General features: G+C 50.3%; 1 protein-coding gene across 1 annotated transcript; it reads left to right on the top strand.

Moving 5' to 3' along the window:
- Positions 1-4,568: 4,568 nt before the first annotated feature.
- On the top strand, positions 4,569-8,119 carry LOC142774723 (uncharacterized). The gene is made up of 2 exons (XM_075875652.1): positions 4,569-5,005; positions 7,074-8,119. The coding sequence occupies exons 1-2, from the start codon at positions 4,700-4,702 to the stop codon at positions 7,878-7,880; spliced, it is 1,113 nt and encodes a 370-aa protein (XP_075731767.1). The 5' UTR covers positions 4,569-4,699; the 3' UTR covers positions 7,881-8,119.
- The last annotated feature ends 15,415 nt before the right edge of the window (positions 8,120-23,534 follow it).

Here is a 23,534-nt window from a genome sequence, read left to right as displayed (position 1 = left end):
AAAAAATGCCCCCCCTTCCACCCCCCCCCCTGAAAATAATTTCTGCCTACGCTCCTGGTTCAAGACCCTTTTAGGTGCAGCAGGCTACATCGTTCATAGAGGCAAATGTCATTGGTACTCTCCAAAGAGCTATGTGCGTGCAGTGAATTAACTTGTCTGTTCCTGCTGCTCCATGTGTGATTCATAGGTTAAAACTATGAATACACTATGACCTCACCGAGCATGAAACGTGGCTTAATGTAATAATCCAACACGTGCCCGATTTTCTCGCGTATAACTCGCCCAAAAAGTACAAAAAATTCTGGCTTAGCAGCTTCTGCCTGCATAACTACATGCGTATTTGGCTGCACAAGGCGGCTTCACAGCCTTGTTTCGTGTCGATGCAATGAAGCTGGCAGCGACATCGGCGGTTGAAAGTAGACGAAGACTGGGGAGTGACATTGGTCGCTAAAATCAAGTCAAAACAAGTTTAGCTATCTCTGAGCGCCGCTAGTGGGGCAGTGTTTACCGTCATATAAATTCAATTGGACGATATTTTTCCTAATAACGCCAAATTACTTCCCCATAAATATTTTGGATAGTTTAACCCTTTCAGCCCTGGATTTTTTATTTTGGTCGGATACGGTTTTTGTGCACGTTTTTCTCGTAGTTAGGACCTCAGAAGACCACAAATAAAAAAATTGAGCCACTGGTACAAGCATTTTCCGATTAATTAACGTGGCATCAAGTTAGGTGATTAGGGCCCAGTGATTGGAAAATGAAGCAAAAAAAAATGGCTTCTTTTTTTCCCTGCCAATCAATGGTGTACACAAAATGGAAACCAACTTTTTACTTTTCAGACTCACTGAAACAGCTTCGGTACGTAGTCCCGAAAATGGCGCTTACCAGCCTCAACTTACGCGCCTCGGCCTCACGGAAGATTATTATTATGATGATGATGATGATGGTGATTCCACAGCCGTGGCTCGTACCCACTCAGGGGGATCGGCCAAGAATCGATCACTTAATTCAGTAAGATTTTTTTTTTAATATTGAAACGACCCACCAGAAAAAAAAGAAAAAAAAGACACCATAGGCCGAATGAAAGGAGTGCAATAGTTGTTTGTCACTCGTTCAGATAAGACAATTATTCATTACATTGAATAGGAATCAGCATGGTTAAACAATGCTCTTGTGTATGTTGGAATTTTTTTGCGCAAATAATAATCACGCAATTAAAAGCTTAATTCTTTTACTTTCGTTTAGGTACTTGCAAACTGCATAGAAAACGTTCTCGTGGCTGAAGCCCAGATCGTCTTGTTTTGTCTTGTCTCCTAGGAGATCTTGGCTCATATCGTAAGCACCTCAGTCGCGCTTCTTCTTCTTTGTGGCTGCTACCTCTGCAAACGTGCCTGCAGTGGGGATTATTGAAGAACTATGCCCGCAAAAATGAGCAGTATTGGTTACGTTTCCGAGATACTAGGGGAAATATATGTTATGCGGTGTTGTCCAGTGACACCGCAAGGGCCGAAAGGGTTAATACAAGATCACCTGCGCAGTATTACAACAAACGTTATTATTGCTACAGACGCATCGCAATGTGACGAAAAGTCAGGGGTTGGTATTTTCAGCCCGATTTCAGATTGGATTTATTCCCTTTGACTACCCGATTTCATACCCGTTTTTGCGGCTGAATTTCTGGCAGTAGTGCTCGCCTTACGCAAGTTACATACAGCAATTACATCAGCTGTCATAATAACAGATTCCCTATCTCTCTGTGCGGCACTTTCTGTTGGTGCTGGTAATCACGTAACAAAGGCGTTCCATGCACTAGTACCTGCGCATTTGAGAAAAGTACGATTAGTTTGGGTGCCTGGACATAAAGCTTTAATTCTAAATGAAATAGCCGATTACTTAGCTATGTCGTCAATTAGCGGACCGATTCTACCGCACTGTCCTTCATCGGCTTATGTGACTTCTGCTCGATTCCGCAGGCGTACGCTTATAGAAGTCTTTAGAGGCACAGCACAAACAAACTCTACCGAATATCGCCATTTATTATATCCCTGGCGAAGAGACTTTTGCCGCACTCGTAATCAAGAAGTAGCTATCACAAGGCTGCGTTGCCGGGTACCAAATCTGAATTTCTATAAACACAGGTCTGCTCAGGCACCTTCGCCACTGTGTGCATTCTGTGATGAACTGGAAACAATAGACCATTTCTTTTTGACCTGCAGGCGGTTTAACACATTACGAAAAACCCTATTAGAAATACCTTTGCGTGGTATATGAACTTATCTGTGCCTGTCATTTTGTCTTTTGGAGCTTCCATTTCTGGGTTCTCTAATACGACAGTATGCGCGCGGCCGTCCGGGACTATATTGGTAAAACTATTAGGTTGCCTAATTAATCTGTGTCACTATCTTAACATGTCTGCAAAATTATATACGTATAAAAATCATATTATTGTTCTATTCTAAGAATAAATTTGTTTCTTTGTTTAAATAATTGTATGCATTAGATCAAGCACCACACTTTCCTAGTTCATCGGTAATCTTTCTATCACATCTCCATTATTCTAAATCTGAACAATAATTTTTAAAACCACTCGATTCTTGGCCAATCCCTCATAGTGGGTATGCGCCACAAACAATAGGTGAACAAGAACAAACGTGCGAGTAATAAACGAAGATCTTTTGGTTCATTTCCGTAGCACGGGCGTTGTTGCTTGTCTCGCTTATCACTCGCGCGCGCGCATACGTAGACAGATACCCGTTATCTTACCCAAACTCGCGCTCTTGAGAAGGTCCATCGCCTTCACAGCCAATGGGATGGCGACCGGCCTCCAAATTATTATTTTTTTCTTTCGTCATGGCATACAGATCACAAAGAACACCCGACCAAACTTGCTAGCGCGGCCCTCATATCAAGGTAGTGCCGCCCCCTCCAAAAAAAAAAAGTCATAGTTTTCGCTCCAACGGCAAAGCAATGACATCACGCGAAAAGCGGCAACTAGATGGAAACGTGCAGCGCGCTGCTAAAGCAGAAAGAACACACATATACACTAACGAGCACGAGCTAACAACGTTCACAGTTAAACACAACGCGCTGCTCAAAGAACGCATGAAGCGTATGCGCGCGAACTCGCTGCGTTTGAAAAGCGCGCTCTTCGACGAGCGGGCAAAGAACGCGTGGGCGCCGCGCCATCGTGCACGTAAAGTTGGCTTCGCCGCGTGAACTTGAAGGTTTGACGTCACTTTGAACCACGTGACAGCGCTCGCCGAATAGCGGCGCGAGCGGCGGAAGGAAGTTATGCGCAACTCTGCTACCTAAAGTAGGGTGCCACATTACCTAAAGGTACCATTATAGTGGTGGTGGTTGTGGTAGTGGTTAGAAGATGAGAAAAGGCACCTAATTTCTGCAACCCGGTCGGGAGCACGGCGCAGTGTCTGATTATAGTGAACTAGAATATACAGTAACTCTAGTCGAAGCTTGTGCCGGCGCTGTCAGCGCGCGGCTGCGTGGGTTGTCTCGCGAGGTTCGTAGGCACACGCGCTATGTGCCCGACATGCGCGGGAAACCAGATTAGCCAACGAAGTATCATCCTGTATAGTCCGACACTTTGGAGTAGGCGCAGCTGCAGGGCTTGTTCGCAGATTACGCCGCACTTGAGTGCTTTGACTGTCGACCTATGGTCGCTGTATACGACCGCGTTGATGGTATGAATAATTGCCAATGCGTTGGCCACCTGCTCCTATAGCCAGGTCGTGAGATCGCATAATTGCACAGTTTGTGAGCCGCCCCACACGGAAGGGCGCCGCATCGACGAAACTGGCCTTGCGCTCTTCCCCGTGGATTGAGTGTGGCTCTGGCCCTTCTATCCTTGTTCTGTGCGGGAATCACAGCCACGGTGACGAGGTCGCGTATCTCCGCTTGTGCAACTGGTACCTGCAAGCCACCTAAACAGTAAAAGGGGGTGGCTCGATCAGCCAGCACTTGTGAGACCTGCCTGCCGGCTCCCGTTGTGCAAAGTCTCACGAGTTCAGTGACAGATCTAGATCCGTACCCCCCCCCCCCCCCCACACACACAGCATGCGTCGGCACCCCCTCCCCTCTCTTCAGTGCTTCTCGTTCACCTCCAATCGCCTATTAGGACATGTAAGTGGCTCCACTGTTAACACAATTTAACAGTATTATTGCTATGATGGTATTTTTGTGCTGCTAAAAAGAAAGTCAGGACCACGCCCCCTATCCGGTGTTACTTCAAGCGACCGCCCCCCCTCCCCCCCAAATTTGTGGCTGGATTCACCCTCGCGCGAGTTGTGCTCTCTCCTGGACCTCCACAATCTCGTTCTTTTATTTTAACCAAAATTACCAGAAGCTCTCTCTTAACGTGACAAGTCCTTATGTTAACGCCCTGGCGGCCAGCTCGCAACTGGCCTATCCTCTATAGTGGGCTAGCGCCTTAACACGCCAGATCACCATCATCGTCATCGAGTGCCGTAATCCAAAGCTCGAGGACCACGCGCCTCGGCCGCCGGCGGTCGTGCGACGTCGGGCCGCAGACGACTTCACGCGGCCTCAGCTGCATGCTGCGGGTCGCCGCAGAGTCCACATTGCGCGTTGTGGAGGACTGACGTACGTCGTACAGGAACATGGTGCGGACGGCGTCTTCTAGCACCGTCCCCCCTCTCCTTCAACTCTGAGCCCCAGGTGGGGCATGGTCGCCTGGCCTCCACCACCGTCGCTGTTGTGCACGGTGGCCATACTGCTGCGCGTTGGAGTCGTCGCCGCAGCCGGAGTCATGTCTCGCCGTCGCGGGCTCCAACAGTCCGCCGGGTCGTCTTCGGCGGCCGCCGCTACGCGTCACCACCATGAGGACGTCGCCGAAGACGCCGATCCAGCACTGCTCCTTCCGGAGCTGGTGGGCCACCTGCTGAACGAGGCGGCTGCAGGCGTGGACGACCAGGCCGAGGTCATCAGGCTGGACGACGTCGTCTGGAAGCCGCTCCGCGAGCCAGACCAGGTACACAGACAGATGACTGTCCGCGGTGGCTCGCAGAACAACGGGATCACGAATCTAAAGCGTGTGTCACATTTGGCAACTGCATGTGTGAGAGTGCTTTTAGTAAACGAGTACAGTATAGCTCTAGTGGTTTCTTGCACCACAGACTACGCCCTCGAGGAATGAAGTGCTCTGCTAGATAAATGAGTGGCTGGGTAGGACGAAAGAGAAATGCAGTTCAACCTCTGCAATGAACAACTGAAATGCAGGACAGCCTTTCAAAGTACTTTTTGCTGAGCCATGGAAAAAACGTCCACGTCTGTACTAGACGTACAGCATCGACAAGTTTACAAGTTGCCACTTTTCCACTATGAGTGATATAGCATGTGCAGACGGTTCTAGGTTATATAATAATCTAGTCAATTTTTAATATTTGCATGCCACCATGCAGGACTAGTGAACATGTTCTATCAGGACAACAACGATCAATTAATATGTCGTGATTTTAGCATCTCCTTGGCATGGTCCTTTATGGGCAACCAAATTTGGGCGTCCAACAAACGGCCACACGCGACATTGTTGTTTGTAATACGTCTCAAGGACGTCAGTTTGAACATCGGAACATTCGGACATCCAGTGGATATACGCAGTTAATTTAATAGTTGGTACAGAATAATACATCGTGGGAAAGGTAAAGCATCCAAACAGGACAAGGACAACCGCGAAGACTGTTTTATATGTGTGGTTTAACGTCCCAAAACCACCATATATGATTATGAGAAACGCCGTAGTGGAGGGCTCCGGAAATTTCGACCATCTGGGGTTCTTTACCGTGCGCCCAAATCTGAGCACACGGGCCTACAGCATTTCCGCCTCCATCCTAAATGTAGCCGCCGCAGCCGGGATTCGATCCTGCGACCTGCGGGTCAGCAGCCGAGTACCTAAGCCACTAGATCACCGCGACGGGGCGACGCAAAGACAGCTTCTTTTCTTTACAATTTTTAATGAAATTGTTTGTAATTCTTGCCACTATTTGATTCTATATGAAACATCACTATTCGCACACCTCTAATATTTTAATCTACCAGAAAACTGAGGTCCCCATGCTCGGAGCCCCTAATCCAGGTCCACTGGCTCGATCGGCAGGGAATGTCGGAGTCGACGGTTCGACGAGTGGACCCAGCAAAATCCACAATCAGCTCGCTATACCACTGGCAGACACTCGATCGCACCACCGGTTATTTGCGTAGTGTGAAAGGTGACGGGTAAGAGAACGATGCCGTCTTCCACGAAGACCAGGCGATCAATCGTTCACCGGCTTCTGTAAGTCAACGTCGAAATCTCCGATGAAAACCAGCTGTTTTGTCTTGTCCCTGGCTGTTGTCGCCGCCAGAAATCACAGTCCATACTGCGCAATGAATGAAACACAGGGAAGAAGCTATGTGTTTTGGAGTTGTGTTGTTGCCGGATAGATTTATGTAATAATCGCAGCGGCACACGTCCCTCAAAACCTTCTTTGAAACGCTTTATTCGCATCACGATTACAATCAACCGACAAAAAAAGGTGATTATTATTATAAATGTTTTATAAGTGAAGGCTGAAACGCAGGCGTGACTGTGGAATCAAATGTGTCACTTTGTCAACGTTTTTTTATACAGAACTGATCTAAAATATTCCATTATCAACATGAATTTCTTGATAAACAGATGACTGAATGTGGACGAGCTTGCTTGGGGCAAACAGGTTGGTGTTTAGACCACCACCTGCGTGAGCATGCGAACAGGGTGCATGGAAAGGGGCGGCGATAAATATTAGGAGATTTCGTTGTATGAACAGTACCCACCGCTGTTCTCCATGACGGACATCATCACCGCAAACGAGAGATTGTAGAGGCACCCCCCCCCCCCACACACACACACTGACTAGGCGTCTTATCGCAGCAGGCTTTGTATTTTAGGTAGCTTACATGAAAGAGCTAGTAGTTCACTAACAGAAGGAAAATCTTCTTGCTCTTTAGTATTGTGTCTTTAAAGCACATTACCGCGGTATTTACTTCTTTCCCTCCTCGAATTCCCGCTTCACATGCAGGTAAAGGCGGCCGGAGAGTACGTGAGCACCCTGCCGGTTCTGAAAAACGAGCCCCTGCACGTCCAAGCAGCTGCAGCAGCTGTCGAGAACGACGTCATCCCTTCGCCGCTCCCGTCATCCGCGGTCCGCTCTCAACTGACACAGCTGCTGGACGCCGGCGAGACCCTCGCTCCGGGAGACCACGGAACCCCGAAGGACGCGTTCCCGCACATGGCTCAGAACGACCCGACCAGTGGAAGCAACGAGGGCGCCGCAAACCGTTCGGGCGCTCCGAAAAGCCGAAACGTCATTCCCGGAGATCCGAACTTTAAAGACCAGTCCGTGATTCGCTCCGCGGACGAACGGCAACAGTCCGCTGAAGGAAGCCCCTTCAAAGTCGGCTCCAAGTCGACCATCACCGAGAAGTTGGAGGTCGCGGACGCGAACGTGCAAGCTGACGTCATCGCCACCGACGAGAAAGCCGTGCAGCCGTCCACCGGCAGGAAGGCGAACGCGGAGGCGCGCAAGCGCGCCGCCACGGTGGATCACGCCGTCCAGACCGACGAGTTGACGTCCAAGAAGTCCTCTACGAAGGACAAGTACTCGCAGACGCTGCCCACGACGCCGACGCAGTATTCGATGGCGACGCAGACCGACGTCCAGGAGGCGCCCTGGTACCTGTTCCGCACGTCGGTGCAGAAAAAGAAGCTGGCCGTTGCGATATCGGTCACGTTCGTGCTCATCTACTTCTTCCTCTGCTACGGACTGGTCAACATGGCGCGCGAAATGTACGCCGAGCACGTGTTCGAGGAGTTGGACTTCCTCTGACTCGATCGGCTGGAGGTGGAGAGCTGGGCGCGCGCAGGTTCGAGGGAGGGCGAACGGGCATCGCCGATGATTTGCACGCGGTGGGGAGCGCTGGCCCACCGGAGCTGCGACGCGACTGTGAATTGGCGGTACAAATTGGGTTTGCTGGCAGCCACGATTGTGGAAAGTTTCTGCAAACAAGGCTCGAATAAAATGGTAACATACATGCAGGGAAAAAGCTTATAACCTTAAACAGCGAATGACAAGTTCTGAGGATTTCTTTTAAAATAACCCCCCCTTTTTTTTAATGATGCGTATTCTTACGGCAAAGCAAAGTAACATCGCGGATCACTTGACCAGAAATGGTGGAGGGGGGGTGGGGGCAAAAAGCTGATGATGATCATTATGTTCGATCGGCGGAGATTACGCGCAAAACTTTGCGCGTAATCTCCGCCTCCGTGAATACTTTCTCTATCGAAGGACTGTGCAGACGAGAATAGATTGATTGGTGGTGACAAATCATGGTGCCAAAGTGAGCAGAGGGACAAACACCTCGATATGCATATATCGGCTGTTCAGGAAGATATCATCAAAGCGTATGAAAAAGAAAAACGAACACCTAGAAACAACCCATCAAAGTCGGAACGAAGGGCACTCGATGAACTATAAAACAGCGCTGAAATCGCCATGAAACGTGCAGATATAAAGGGGGCTGCATGGTAATTCTAAACACATCAGACTACCTAAAAAAAGGGGAACGACAACTATCAGACACAAACTACAAACTTCCACAAAGAACTTCCAACGGAACCGACTCCAAACATTGAAAGTGAAATAAAAGCAACCCTAAATAACCTCCACCGAGACGAGAAAATGACCACAAAATGTTAAAAGCAATGTCACTGTCCCAATCTGTTGCTGGGCAATTTTGTTTGCTTCCCGAAATACACAAACAGGCAATCCGGGACGTCTGTCACACCTGTCCCGTTATTAGGGAGGCGATCGCCGGGCTAATTCCAAGGGTCGAAGTATCGGCCCCCCGAACCGCACCACGAAAGCGTGGACAATTTAGAAGTGGTCCTTATTGGTGCGCCAGCGGACGCCGGCTGTGGTCCAAAGAACAAGACAGAGCCGAGGGTTGATAAACAAACAAAATTATATTCTCATTAACGGCAGATCAAAAACAATGCACACGTATGCACACTCCACAATAGTTAAATACAATACGTCACCAAACAGACAATGTACTACACAGTACAATCAACCACACTTGAAACAACGGACACAGACAACAATACGCCCTACACTGCAGTCGCATGCACTGAACAACCAAGACACTTAAGGACTAAAGAGATAGAAAACCTATTCAGTCCAAAGTCCTTGGAACAAAAGTCTGAATGATACTCTTCCGAGAATCACTCACTCAAAGTCCAGCGTTGTTGTCGTTCCGTAGTTCTCGAAGTTTCTCTTCCAGGAAACCTCGCGTCCTCAAATGGCCACTCTCCAAGCTTCAAACTTCTTCGCCCGAACACGTCGGCTTCACACTCGCAGCGGTTGCCACGGGTCTTCGCTCGATAGCGGTAAACACACACTCTTGCCTGTAGCTCGAGCCGTCCCTACGGACCACAAACTTCGCCGACTACACGGCGGACTCTCTACGCACTCTGGCGCTCACTTCCGTCTCCTCCTGTTCTGTCACTACGGGCAGAACCTTCGCCGACTCCACGGCGGAATCCCTACGCGCTCTGGCGTTAACTTCCGTCTCCTCTTGATTTCTCGTCTCGGCTGCTCGGTTAAATACCTTGCGCGCGACTTTCCAGATCTTTCTCGTCATTTCGTCGGCGCGATACGCAGCGAAGGCTGGGGAGAGGCGAGACGGTTTGTCTGCCCTCCGCGTCGGATGACTCAGCTCGGTCTGACCCCGCCCCGTTCGTTCTGGAAAAATCGCGGGCTTGCTCGGCCGCCGCTGTGGGGTGAGGAGGTTCATCGCTTCGCCGCTTCCGAGAGGAGAGGCGTCGCGCGCCCGGGGAGCCCTGGATGCTTGTTTTCTTTTTTTTTTCTTTTTGACCTCGCGGCGTTTCTTCGGCCCGTTGTCGCAAGAATTTGGCGGCGCGCTCATTTTTAGCGCTCGTTCTGTGACACTGCCCCCCACTTTAAGAATATTATCTCATAATATTCAAAAACCACACAGACGAGCGCGAACAGTCACAACACATTCTCACAGACTGTAACACAATCCGTCGCTCATGACACTTCACATTCACAATATATCACGCAATACAATTGTACATTGTAATTCAATTAAACAACACGTGAAAACACAACCACAAGCACATGAGTACAACACTCCACCACACATTCCCAATAATACAAATGTACAAAGTTCTCTCAGTACAACAAAGGTACAATACTATACATCACATCACAGCACAACACTTCGACACTTGTGACACAGGATAACACAACGTTAACACAACATATGGCACTCAACACTGCCAAACACATTCTGATTCGACCTCAGCACTTATCCTGAATACTTCGAACAGCGCTTGCGCCCCTTTTTGCGGTGCTCGCTCGATCTCTCCTTGTGTTTCCACGTTCCTTTTCGGCGAGCCCTTTCCAACGACGATATCTGAGGCGTCGTCTCAGCCGTTAACGCGTCATTACATTCGACGGGTCCTGTCTGTTTATTTACCCGCTTGATGATGCCTCTACATTTTGCCCGGCTGGCCAACTCCGTCTCCTTTACACTGTCGCTCGGTTGAGGTCGTGCCGACGTAAGTCCGGTTGGTCTGCCCGTGAACTTATTCGACCCGATCGTCTTCTCCTTCGCTGTCTCTTGCGCCGCAGCCTCACCTTGGGCTCTAGTGAGACCCTTCACGGGATGCTCCTCCACTGTATCTCGCGGCCGCTGTGTTGGCGAGGGCTCTATCTTCGGGTCTTCCCCCAAACATTCTGGATCACTTGGCCCTCGCGCCCCGTCGATGTTTCCGATGACAAGGTCATACAGGGGGGTCGTCATGCATAACGCAGTAACCTTCCCGCTGAAGTACGGGGTTTCAACCTCAATTTCTGCTTCGGGAAGCATCCGGACCGTACGGTCAATTAGGCAAACCGGTTTCGTTCTGCCTGTCAACTCTCTTTCCCGTACCAAATTTCTCCTCACGATAACCGTGGAGCTACCGGTGTCTCTTAGAACCGTAATCTTCTTGCCTGCAATCTTTCCAGGCAGCGTCGGCATTCCTTTCGTAACACCGGTTGGCTGTTTTGACATTACAGCACCCACAATAGGAATTTTCTCCCCATTCTTCAACTCTACGAATCCATCAGTGACGACATTATTATCAGATTTCGGTGCTGCTTGCACACAGGATACCTGGTGAGTTTGACTCACTCCGTTCCGACATGCATCTGCTTTGTGCCCAGTCTGACCACACTTGAAACATTTTACAACCGTAGGGCTCGTAAAGATCGTTCGACAGTTTTTCGCGCGATGACCCACTCGGTTACACAGAAAGCATCGCGGAATGCTCTCTGGTGCACGCTTCTTTTCTTCGGGAGCCAATTTCTTCGGATCGTCGGGACACTCCTTCTTTACCTTGGCCAAATTAGTGCCACCTTGCGCTTCCAAGAATTGATCAGCCAATTCAAGCATTCCTTCAAGTGAGTCAGCCTTCCTCTCTTTCAAGTACAGTGACAGGCTTGGGTGGCAACTAGTAAGAAATTGTTCTCTAATTAGCAGCTCTCTAAGCTCATCGTACTCCTGCGCTGTCCCTGAAAGTTCAATCCATCTGTCGAAATAATGGCAAAGTCGGGCGGCATACTGCGTAGCCGTCTCACCGTCAGCTGGCTTTCCTGTCCGAAATCTGTCCCGGAATCCTTCCACAGTGAATCTAAATCGCTTCAACAAAGCAGCCTTCACCTTTGCGTAGTTGGCTGCATCGGTCGGCGTCAGCCTACCGTACACACTGAGCGCTTCACCACTCAAGCAAGTACTCAAAGCAGTTGCCCATTGCTGTTCGGGCCAATTCTGGCTCCTCGCAATCGTCTCAAATCTGTGGAGGTACGCGTCTAGGTCGTCCTTCCTTTCATCAAACGCTACGAGCAGCTTGCTTGGGTTCAAGCGGAAGCTGTGATCTTCCCGTTCGCTGCTTTCAACTCTAGCTTGGACGGGAGTTTCGCTTCGCTGTTGCAAACGGAGCCGCTCGAGTTCCATCTCGTGCTGTCGCTGCCGTTCCCTTTCCTCTCTTTCTTCTTTCGCCCTCTCAGCTGCCAGTCTTTCTTTCTCCAGCTCCAACTTCAATTGCAGCTCTCTTTCTTCTTTCAGCTGTCGCTCTTTTGCTTCTCTTTCTTCTCTCGCCCTTTCAGCGGCCAGCCTTTCTCTCTCCAACTCAGCTGCCTTTTCTTCCTTGGCCCTCTCTGCCGCCAACCTCTCTCTCTCCACCTCAGCTTCTTTTTCCGCTTTGGCTCTTTCGACCGCCAACCTCTCTTTTTCCAGCTCGGCTGCTTTTTCTTCTTTGGCTCTCTCTTTTTCTTCTTTTTCCTTCAGGGTGACCCACTTCCGTAGTTCGGCGCCAGAAAGACCCATCTTTTCACCAAGAGCAACTAACTTTTCGAGATCCATTGTGTCTCGCAACTCGCAACTAAAACCTTGCCGCTTGCAAAAAGTATCTGCCTAAATCAGTCTATCGGAACGCTCCCCTGCACTCGTTAACGAGAACACTGAACAACACACAAAATTGTTCCGATAGCACTATCAACAACTCGAGGCTCTTTCTCACTACTTTGGACACACTGTGCACCAAAAGGTCCTATGTCGCGGACGCCAGATTAATTGTCACACCTGTCCCGTTATTAGGGAGGCGATCGCCGGGCTAATTCCAAGGGTCGAAGTATCGGCCCCCCGAACCGCACCACGAAAGCGTGGACAATTTAGAAGTGGTCCTTATTGGTGCGCCAGCGGACGCCGGCTGTGGTCCAAAGAACAAGACAGAGCCGAGGGTTGATAAACAAACAAAATTATATTCTCATTAACGGCAGATCAAAAACAATGCACACGTATGCACACTCCACAATAGTTAAATACAATACGTCACCAAACAGACAATGTACTACACAGTACAATCAACCACACTTGAAACAACGGACACAGACAACAATACGCCCTACACTGCAGTCGCATGCACTGAACAACCAAGACACTTAAGGACTAAAGAGATAGAAAACCTATTCAGTCCAAAGTCCTTGGAACAAAAGTCTGAATGATACTCTTCCGAGAATCACTCACTCAAAGTCCAGCGTTGTTGTCGTTCCGTAGTTCTCGAAGTTTCTCTTCCAGGAAACCTCGCGTCCTCAAATGGCCACTCTCCAAGCTTCAAACTTCTTCGCCCGAACACGTCGGCTTCACACTCGCAGCGGTTGCCACGGGTCTTCGCTCGATAGCGGTAAACACACACTCTTGCCTGTAGCTCGAGCCGTCCCTACGGACCACAAACTTCGCCGACTACACGGCGGACTCTCTACGCACTCTGGCGCTCACTTCCGTCTCCTCCTGTTCTGTCACTACGGGCAGAACCTTCGCCGACTCCACGGCGGAATCCCTACGCGCTCTGGCGTTAACTTCCGTCTCCTCTTGATTTCTCGTCTCGGCTGCTCGGTTAAATACCTTGCGCGCGACTTTCCAGATCTTTCTCGTCATTTCGTCGGCGCGATACGCAGCGAAGGCTGGGGAGAGGCGAGACGGTTTGTCTGCCCTCCGCGTCGGATGACTCAGCTCGGTCTGACCCCGCCCCGTTCGTTCTGGAAAAATCGCGGGCTTGCTCGGCCGCCGCTGTGGGGTGAGGAGGTTCATCGCTTCGCCGCTTCCGAGAGGAGAGGCGTCGCGCGCCCGGGGAGCCCTGGATGCTTGTTTTCTTTTTTTTTTCTTTTTGACCTCGCGGCGTTTCTTCGGCCCGTTGTCGCAAGAATTTGGCGGCGCGCTCATTTTTAGCGCTCGTTCTGTGACAACGTCCTACGGTATCCAATAACAACACACAGAAAATATATCTTTCTTCAATGCCCTGATAAAGACCATCCCACAGACTTTGCCCTCTTACTATAAAAGACAAAAACCGCTTCATCTGCGAAGCTTCAAGTCTCAACATCTCAGGCGGTAGTTTTCTGGTGACCGTAGACGTCGGCTCACTGTACACTAACACACCCCAACATGACGGAATAACGGCTGTGGTTTCTGAGCACGTAAAATTTCGCTCATCGGCCGGTGTAAGTGGCGAGGTACTGTTTACACTCCTTCAACTTGTACTAAATTTTAACCATATTGAGTTCAATGGCAAGCACTTCATTCAGGTTAGTGGCACTGCAATGGGCACAGAAATGGCCCCAAACTTTGCGAGCACCTTCGTGGCATCACTTGAAATCCCATTTATTGAGGGACGCACCTTGAAACTTTTCCACTGCAGAAGATACTTAGACAACATATTTATGATATGGAACCACGATGAGGGAAGCCTTCTGAGCTTCATAGAGGATTTCAACAAGGTCCACCCGTTGATTATATTCACGCACAAAATTTCCAAAACTAGCATTAACTTCTTGGGCGACACTGTATCGGTCGAAAATGACCGCCTGTCAACAAACCTTTAGAAAATGCCGACACATCGGCAAGTGTACACTACCCACATTTCAGCAGCAGCCATCCAAAGCATTGCAAAACAAGTATTCCATATTCTCAGGCCTAGCGCTATCAAAGAATATGCACCGATATAGAGGAATTTGACATATACGCAGAACACCTAAAGTGTTCTCTATCGAAACAAAGCTATCCCGTAGACATTGGTGACGATGCCATACTACGTGCTCGCAAAGTGAACCGGAATGACATAATTAAGGGGCCAAAAAAGGTATCTAAAACGACTTCCCAAACACACCCTGTACTAACTTACTCTTCATCAGTGCCACTTGTAAGCAATGCATACTTTCCCTTCATTTCAACTTAATCAGGCAAAGCAAACGACTGACTTTATTTTTTCGCGGAGCCACCTCACGTGGTGTACCACAGGGATAAAAACCTTAAGTACATTCTTGTCAGAGCAAAAACAAACCCATCTAAAATTCAGTCAGGGTGCCATCCCTGCGGCAAAGCTCGTTGCAAGGTATCCCCACAAATGGTCACAACACGTGAATCGAAAGCGGATTTCTCAGATTTCAAAATATACATGCTACATTGCAACGTCTGCGGGGCAAGAATATATAGGCCAAACAGACACGTCATTTCGGCTGCGGTTCAATGATCCCCGGTATCACGCCACTTCACTGCTGAACCTACCTTTATCTAGACATCTGCGCCTGCCAAACCACAGTTTTGAAAATATCAGCGTAACTCTTTTACAGTCCGGTTTCCCAAACAGGCGCGAAACGCGCGAGGCATATTTTATTTTCAAATTCATAACGTTAGTAGCAGGAAACAACGAGAACCCAGGAAGACTCCCCTGCCTCCGGGAAGCCAGGAGGAAATGGGCAACCAATATTCATAACTGGAGACCATGCTTGTTTTCTGACTGAGTCCTGTCTTTTTCTAGTTTCTTTTTTTTTCTTTTTTTCATGTGTACGTACATGTCAAGGGCTTACACTTCTCTACTACTTGAAGGCCATTGACAAGGAACAGCGGAGATGAAAGGTGACCCAATAAGGGGAAGCTCTTCCCTCACGAGCGGCGGCGGGGTCACTGCGAAAAGTAGCGCTGCGTAAAACTTCACCGGGACTACTTCCTGGGGTTTCCTGCCAGCACCGTAGCAAATGCGATGAAGAAATGCTTTGCCATAACGCGGGGTCTAAAGCTATTCACGGCCTAGCGATCCTCCAACTTCTCACCTTCGTCACACCACACCTGTACCTTCAACAATGCCATCGACGTGCCTGGATAGTTGTCCGCTGCTTATTGGGAAAGGCTATCGCACATTTTCAGCACTCACTTCGGAAAAGATGCAGAGAGGTATTATTTGCTTTTTTTCCGGTTATGCGGGCAAGGATCAGCGCCTTCAATTGTGCTATGCACAACGGTGGACGAGGTCACTCCTCGGAGTCGCGCTCTTTCACCCCCCCCCCTCCCTCCCCGCGCTTACCTCCACTTGTTGGGCGGGGCCCGCATTATGCCAGGTATGCCTGAAAACACGTATGTGCGAGGAATTACAGAAGATGTCGGGACCTTTTCACAGCTGAAAAAAAAACACCGTCATGTTCGGCTGGGCGCGCAAGTACAAATGGTGATTTCACATCCTCAAAGGAGCTTTTTTTGGAGGTGGGTGGGGGTCTCCCTTAGTTATCCCAGCTCATAGAGCAGTGGGGGCTTCGAAATTTGGAGGAGCTTAGACGACTTCGCTTGGGAACAAGCTGACCTCCCACGCCGTGGTCACCTTGCAGCCTGCTCATGCGGATGGTGCTGGGTAGCAGCAGCACGTGTTGCACTGTTCCCTCTTTGCGTGAATCGAGCCAGCGCGGAAAATGCCAGCCAAAAACTTTCAGTACGGCAAACTTAAACAGCCGACGACAACGACTGCGAACGTCAGAAAGAGACCAACTCTAGATAATTCGTTTCCTCCTCACTGTGATATCTCTTCTATCCACTTTTTCCTCACTCCCCCTTTTTATACAGGCTGTTGCGCACGACGGACCGATCCCGCCGAAGCCACCACTGTTGCGAAAGACGGCGACGCCAACACGGCCCCGAAGGCGCCACTGCTTTCAACTCCGCCGGGAAGGTCACCAGCCGTTTGGTAGCGTATGTTTCTCAGCTCGCGACTGCTTCTGCGCAGAGCTGATAAGACGAGCGGACGAGACGACGGTGAGTTAAACAAGGTTTATGTACAGCATATATACAGAGGCGTTACAATTTCGGCACTGGGGCCGACAGAGACTCGAAGAGCCGAGCTCTCCTCTCTAACACATAGATCAGCCTTTCGCCTAAGACCGCTGATCGCGACACGCCGCAGGGCTTCTTTTATTTGCACCGGGTCCAACCAAAATGTCCAATCAGAAGCGCCGCTGGTCGTCAGGGCAGATTCCTCCAATGGGGGGTCGCCGCGCCATGCGTCAGACCACCAGACACGCGGACGCCGGCTCGCTGTCACGTGCGCAGCTGACTCAATGCACGTGGGCCAGGGAGGCGCCGCGCGTGTTCACCCGTCGAGTTGATCGCGCCAGGCGGACTGCGGGCTGGCCTTGACCCAGATTGCCTTTTTCAGAGGCACGGACGTTTGACGAGGACTCGCTGGCATAACAGCACCCCCGCCGCCAGACAATGCACCGGAAAGACGAGCTGCTTCCACGGGGCTCGGATGTCAGGTGCGCTCGTTCGCCAGGTCCCTCCAGGTTCGCCTCCAGGGCCATAGGGAGAATACAGCTCCAAACTGTTCCGGGAACACATCCCATTTTTGACGACGGATCCCAGCTCCACTGGCTTGTCGCCACAACTTGTCGACCAGCTTCACTCGTCTCTTCTGACCATCTTCGGTTTCAGCACTTGTCGATGGTTCTGCAACTTGCTAAGAACGGTTCGACAACAGACAACACACGACACAAGCAAGTGCCCTCGGTCACCCGACAAAACACCAGACAAAGTATAGTACAACATATACCTATCTACGTGTCTATCGGAATTTTGTTCCCTCTACATCAAGAGGCACATGTGGGACACAAGACCCTTAAAATGACAACTCAATTTTTTTCCCACGTACAACAACGTAACGAATTAGAATACCACAAAGTTGGCCCCTTGAGATCACTCTAAACGAGAGTGCTCAGCCCAGGTCGTGATGAGGTCAAAATTTTGCCCCGAATCGCCAGCGAGAAACCGAAAGGTTGAGAAGTTACTAGCTGGAACGCACTGCTCAATGCACCTGCATTAGCGTTTACCTTTCCTTTTTTTCTTTGGCGAACGTCAAAGTTGCGCTGTGGAGCAACATGCTCCACCTCAGTAACCGGCCACTTTTAGGCGACGATACCTATGCGGCACCAAGAGCGGCTCACACTTGCGACGTTGCACAGGGGAACAACGATGCGGCTTGCTACGGATTGACTCCTCACCGCTTAGCTCGATATCGTGTTCGATCACCCTCGTGTTTCCGGGGCGGTCCGAAAACACGTCTTCAAACTCGGAACCAATCTTTCTCAGGTCCTCTTTCTCAGGTTCTTCACTTAAGCTAGGCTCTAGGTTTATCTGCTCCCGGATTACTTTCGATCCCCCTTCAATTACCTCGCTAGAACTCAAAACTTCTGCTTCCTCTTCCTCTGAAGCACTTAAAAGTAAATTTACGACTGCTTTCAAGTTACTGTGATAAACTTTGTTCGGCCGCCTTTCTAATTTCACTTCATAATTTGAATCGCAAGGCTTCGATAATACTTTGGCGGGCCCTTCCCAATCAACATCAAGCTTGCTCCTTTTGGACGGCTGCAGCAGCATTACCTGATTATCAACTTCAAAAGTGCGCTTCTTCCCCGATTTCTCGTAGCGCTCCTTCGACAGCACTTGTGCCGCGTTTTTCTGGCTTTCCACTAGCGCTTCAATTTGGCTTTCCACTAGCGCTTCAATCGAGAGATCCTCACGCTGCTCTCGAATGAGCGTCTCTCGATCAACTCTCGGCAGCTCGCTCAAACTTTCCGCTACAGGCGAGAGCGTTGCAACCCTCTCGCTCTGACTCAATGGCGCCATGTCGTCTCCCCTTTCTCCGGAAACCGCGCAGCTAGGTTCGGCGACGGGCCGCTCGCGTGGCTGCTCACATGACTCATGCGGAAACTTTCCTTTCTGGGGTTCCGTCGACCCGCCGACAAGGTCACTTGAGAGTTCACCGCATGGAACCAGGTCAAGCTTACGCGAAAGCTTTCGCGCTTGCGATCGCGTGAGAGCCATGCACGCTAAGTTGGGGAAGAACGATTTGCCCTGCTCTTTGAGAAGCTGCTCCGAGTTGTTGGAGAAAAGATAAGGAAAACGATCATTTAGCGCGGCAGACACAGCTGCTTCGGTGCGAAGCTTACCGAACGGGCCTTCAATGACAACCGTGGCGATTGGTAAGCGAACACTCTGCACCTCGGCGACTTGCCTAATCCACGCGCATTCTCCTGTGAAGTCATCCGGAGACACCAATGAAGGATGGACAACGTCCATGGTTGCCGCTGAGTCTCTAAGTGCTCGGCACGTTTTCTCATTGACCCTAATTTCTTGGAGATACGGCTCCAACAACCGAATGTTTTTTTCTGATTCTCGGATCGTTGCGAAGGCAAACTTTTCCTGACAGTTTCTCGCGATGTGTCCTTCCTTTTTGCAGTTGTAGCAGATTAGCGGCTTCCGTTTGTTTTCCGGTTCTAATGCCTGTGTGGTAGAAACCTCACTCGATTTCTCCGCTTCTGTTTGCCCTTCCCCTACACTGTCCTTCGTAAGAGACGGGTCCTTCTTGAAATTACGGTGCGGAGCGGGTTTCCGTTGATCAGGTTTCCTTGAAAAGCCCTCTTTTCTTTCATCCTTTTCAACGCGCACTGCCCTGCTATGCAACTTTCGGCGAGTATAATACTCCTCAGCTAACTCAGCTGCCTTGTTTAACTGTACGTCCCCAAGTCTGTCCTGCAGCCAAAGTTTGACATCCTCCTCGATGCAGCGGTAGAATTGCTCCAATGCAACGCATTCCACCACTTTATCGCGGTCGTCATAAACACCTTCGCCCTTGAGCCATTCAATCAAATCGGCTTTAAGACGAAACGCGAAGTCAACGTGTGACTCCTTCCCCTTTTCAGCATACCGGAACCTTTGCCTGAAAGCCTCGGGTGACAACTTATAACGTCTCAAGAGCACTTCTTTAACCTCGTCATAGCTCTCAAACGCTTCCCTCGACAAGCAAGTTATCGCGTCGGACACTTCGCCGGGAAGAAGAGCTAGCAGGTTCCGCGCCCAAAGAGGCCGCTCCAAAGCGTTTCGCTCACAGACGTGTTCAAACTTGACGAGATACTTCGCCATGTCCTCGCCTACTACGAACGGTGGCAGTTGGTCCCGAATTCTAAAACCGCTGACCTGAATCGTCGGAGAAGCTACGCTAGGCGCCTGCGAACACTGTAGAATTGCCAATTCTATTCGTTTCAACTCGAGGCGCTCCTGTCTCTCGGCTACCTCACGTTCACGAACTTCTCGCATTTCGGCCTCCTCGCGGCGTGCTTTGATATCCGCCCAGGCCTCATCGACTTCCTCAGACGACACTCCCTCATCCTTCATGATCTCAAGGATCGCTTGCTTTCGTTTCGCACGGCCCAAAGTAATGCCGAGTTCCTCACAAATTTCGATGAGTTCCTTCACTTTAAGGTTCTCCATCGTTCACACTAGCCTCTTGCTGTTTGCCCCTGTTAAGAATCTACTTGCCGTACTCACTATAAGCCTACTAGCAAGACGCGCAAGCAACTTTTCACTCTCCCGTGTTTACCCCCTCCGCATTAACTTTGGTTTCAAAGCGCTTCGACTTGGCTTGAAACGATCAAAGCTCACTTCAATGCTTCACACAGCCCTTCTCTAAACTACTACAACGTGAGCTAGAGTAGTCTGGTGAACTGAGGGGAAAACATCAGGCACTCACCGCATCGATGTCGCTGACGCCGGCCGATCCCGCAGCTGCCAACCACTGTTGCGCACGACGGACCGATCCCGCCGAAGCCACCACTGTTGCGAAAGACGGCGACGCCAACACGGCCCCGAAGGCGCCACTGCTTTCAACTCCGCCGGGAAGGTCACCAGCCGTTTGGTAGCGTATGTTTCTCAGCTCGCGACTGCTTCTGCGCAGAGCTGATAAGACGAGCGGACGAGACGACGGTGAGTTAAACAAGGTTTATGTACAGCATATATACAGAGGCGTTACAATTTCGGCACTGGGGCCGACAGAGACTCGAAGAGCCGAGCTCTCCTCTCTAACACATAGATCAGCCTTTCGCCTAAGACCGCTGATCGCGACACGCCGCAGGGCTTCTTTTATTTGCACCGGGTCCAACCAAAATGTCCAATCAGAAGCGCCGCTGGTCGTCAGGGCAGATTCCTCCAATGGGGGGTCGCCGCGCCATGCGTCAGACCACCAGACACGCGGACGCCGGCTCGCTGTCACGTGCGCAGCTGACTCAATGCACGTGGGCCAGGGAGGCGCCGCGCGTGTTCACCCGTCGAGTTGATCGCGCCAGGCGGACTGCGGGCTGGCCTTGACCCAGATTGCCTTTTTCAGAGGCACGGACGTTTGACGAGGACTCGCTGGCATAACAGCACCCCCGCCGCCAGACAATGCACCGGAAAGACGAGCTGCTTCCACGGGGCTCGGATGTCAGGTGCGCTCGTTCGCCAGGTCCCTCCAGGTTCGCCTCCAGGGCCATAGGGAGAATACAGCTCCAAACTGTTCCGGGAACACATCCCATTTTTGACGACGGATCCCAGCTCCACTGGCTTGTCGCCACAACTTGTCGACCAGCTTCACTCGTCTCTTCTGACCATCTTCGGTTTCAGCACTTGTCGATGGTTCTGCAACTTGCTAAGAACGGTTCGACAACAGACAACACACGACACAAGCAAGTGCCCTCGGTCACCCGACAAAACACCAGACAAAGTATAGTACAACATATACCTATCTACGTGTCTATCGGAATTTTGTTCCCTCTACATCAAGAGGCACATGTGGGACACAAGACCCTTAAAATGACAACTCAATTTTTTTTCCCACGTACAACAACGTAACGAATTAGAATACCACAAAGTTGGCCCCTTGAGATCACTCTAAACGAGAGTGCTCAGCCCAGGTCGTGATGAGGTCAAAATTTTGCCCCGAATCGCCAGCGAGAAACCGAAAGGTTGAGAAGTTACTAGCTGGAACGCACTGCTCAATGCACCTGCATTAGCGTTTACCTTTCCTTTTTTTCTTTGGCGAACGTCAAAGTTGCGCTGTGGAGCAACATGCTCCACCTCAGTAACCGGCCACTTTTAGGCGACGATACCTATGCGGCACCAAGAGCGGCTCACACTTGCGACGTTGCACAGGGGAACAACGATGCGGCTTGCTACGGATTGACTCCTCACCGCTTAGCTCGATATCGTGTTCGATCACCCTCGTGTTTCCGGGGCGGTCCGAAAACACGTCTTCAAACTCGGAACCAATCTTTCTCAGGTCCTCTTTCTCAGGTTCTTCACTTAAGCTAGGCTCTACGTTTATCTGCTCCCGGATTACTTTCGATCCCCCTTCAATTACCTCGCTAGAACTCAAAACTTCTGCTTCCTCTTCCTCTGAAGCACTTAAAAGTAAATTTACGACTGCTTTCAAGTTACTGTGATAAACTTTGTTCGGCCGCCTTTCTAATTTCACTTCATAATTTGAATCGCAAGGCTTCGATAATACTTTGGCGGGCCCTTCCCAATCAACATCAAGCTTGCTCCTTTTGGACGGCTGCAGCAGCATTACCTGATTATCAACTTCAAAAGTGCGCTTCTTCCCCGATTTCTCGTAGCGCTCCTTCGACAGCACTTGTGCCGCGTTTTTCTGGCTTTCCACTAGCGCTTCAATTTGGCTTTCCACTAGCGCTTCAATCGAGAGATCCTCACGCTGCTCTCGAATGAGCGTCTCTCGATCAACTCTCGGCAGCTCGCTCAAACTTTCCGCTACAGGCGAGAGCGTTGCAACCCTCTCGCTCTGACTCAATGGCGCCATGTCGTCTCCCCTTTCTCCGGAAACCGCGCAGCTAGGTTCGGCGACGGGCCGCTCGCGTGGCTGCTCACATGACTCATGCGGAAACTTTCCTTTCTGGGGTTCCGTCGACCCGCCGACAAGGTCACTTGAGAGTTCACCGCATGGAACCAGGTCAAGCTTACGCGAAAGCTTTCGCGCTTGCGATCGCGTGAGAGCCATGCACGCTAAGTTGGGGAAGAACGATTTGCCCTGCTCTTTGAGAAGCTGCTCCGAGTTGTTGGAGAAAAGATAAGGAAAACGATCATTTAGCGCGGCAGACACAGCTGCTTCGGTGCGAAGCTTACCGAACGGGCCTTCAATGACAACCGTGGCGATTGGTAAGCGAACACTCTGCACCTCGGCGACTTGCCTAATCCACGCGCATTCTCCTGTGAAGTCATCCGGAGACACCAATGAAGGATGGACAACGTCCATGGTTGCCGCTGAGTCTCTAAGTGCTCGGCACGTTTTCTCATTGACCCTAATTTCTTGGAGATACGGCTCCAACAACCGAATGTTTTTTTCTGATTCTCGGATCGTTGCGAAGGCAAACTTTTCCTGACAGTTTCTCGCGATGTGTCCTTCCTTTTTGCAGTTGTAGCAGATTAGCGGCTTCCGTTTGTTTTCCGGTTCTAATGCCTGTGTGGTAGAAACCTCACTCGATTTCTCCGCTTCTGTTTGCCCTTCCCCTACACTGTCCTTCGTAAGAGACGGGTCCTTCTTGAAATTACGGTGCGGAGCGGGTTTCCGTTGATCAGGTTTCCTTGAAAAGCCCTCTTTTCTTTCATCCTTTTCAACGCGCACTGCCCTGCTATGCAACTTTCGGCGAGTATAATACTCCTCAGCTAACTCAGCTGCCTTGTTTAACTGTACGTCCCCAAGTCTGTCCTGCAGCCAAAGTTTGACATCCTCCTCGATGCAGCGGTAGAATTGCTCCAATGCAACGCAT

The sequence above is a fragment of the Rhipicephalus microplus genome, chromosome 10 (assembly GCF_043290135.1).
Source record: "Rhipicephalus microplus isolate Deutch F79 chromosome 10, USDA_Rmic, whole genome shotgun sequence".
Classification (NCBI taxonomy): domain Eukaryota; kingdom Metazoa; phylum Arthropoda; class Arachnida; order Ixodida; family Ixodidae; genus Rhipicephalus; species Rhipicephalus microplus.
Note: the sequence above shows the minus strand (reverse complement) of the source record. Positions and strands in the feature narration are given on the sequence as shown.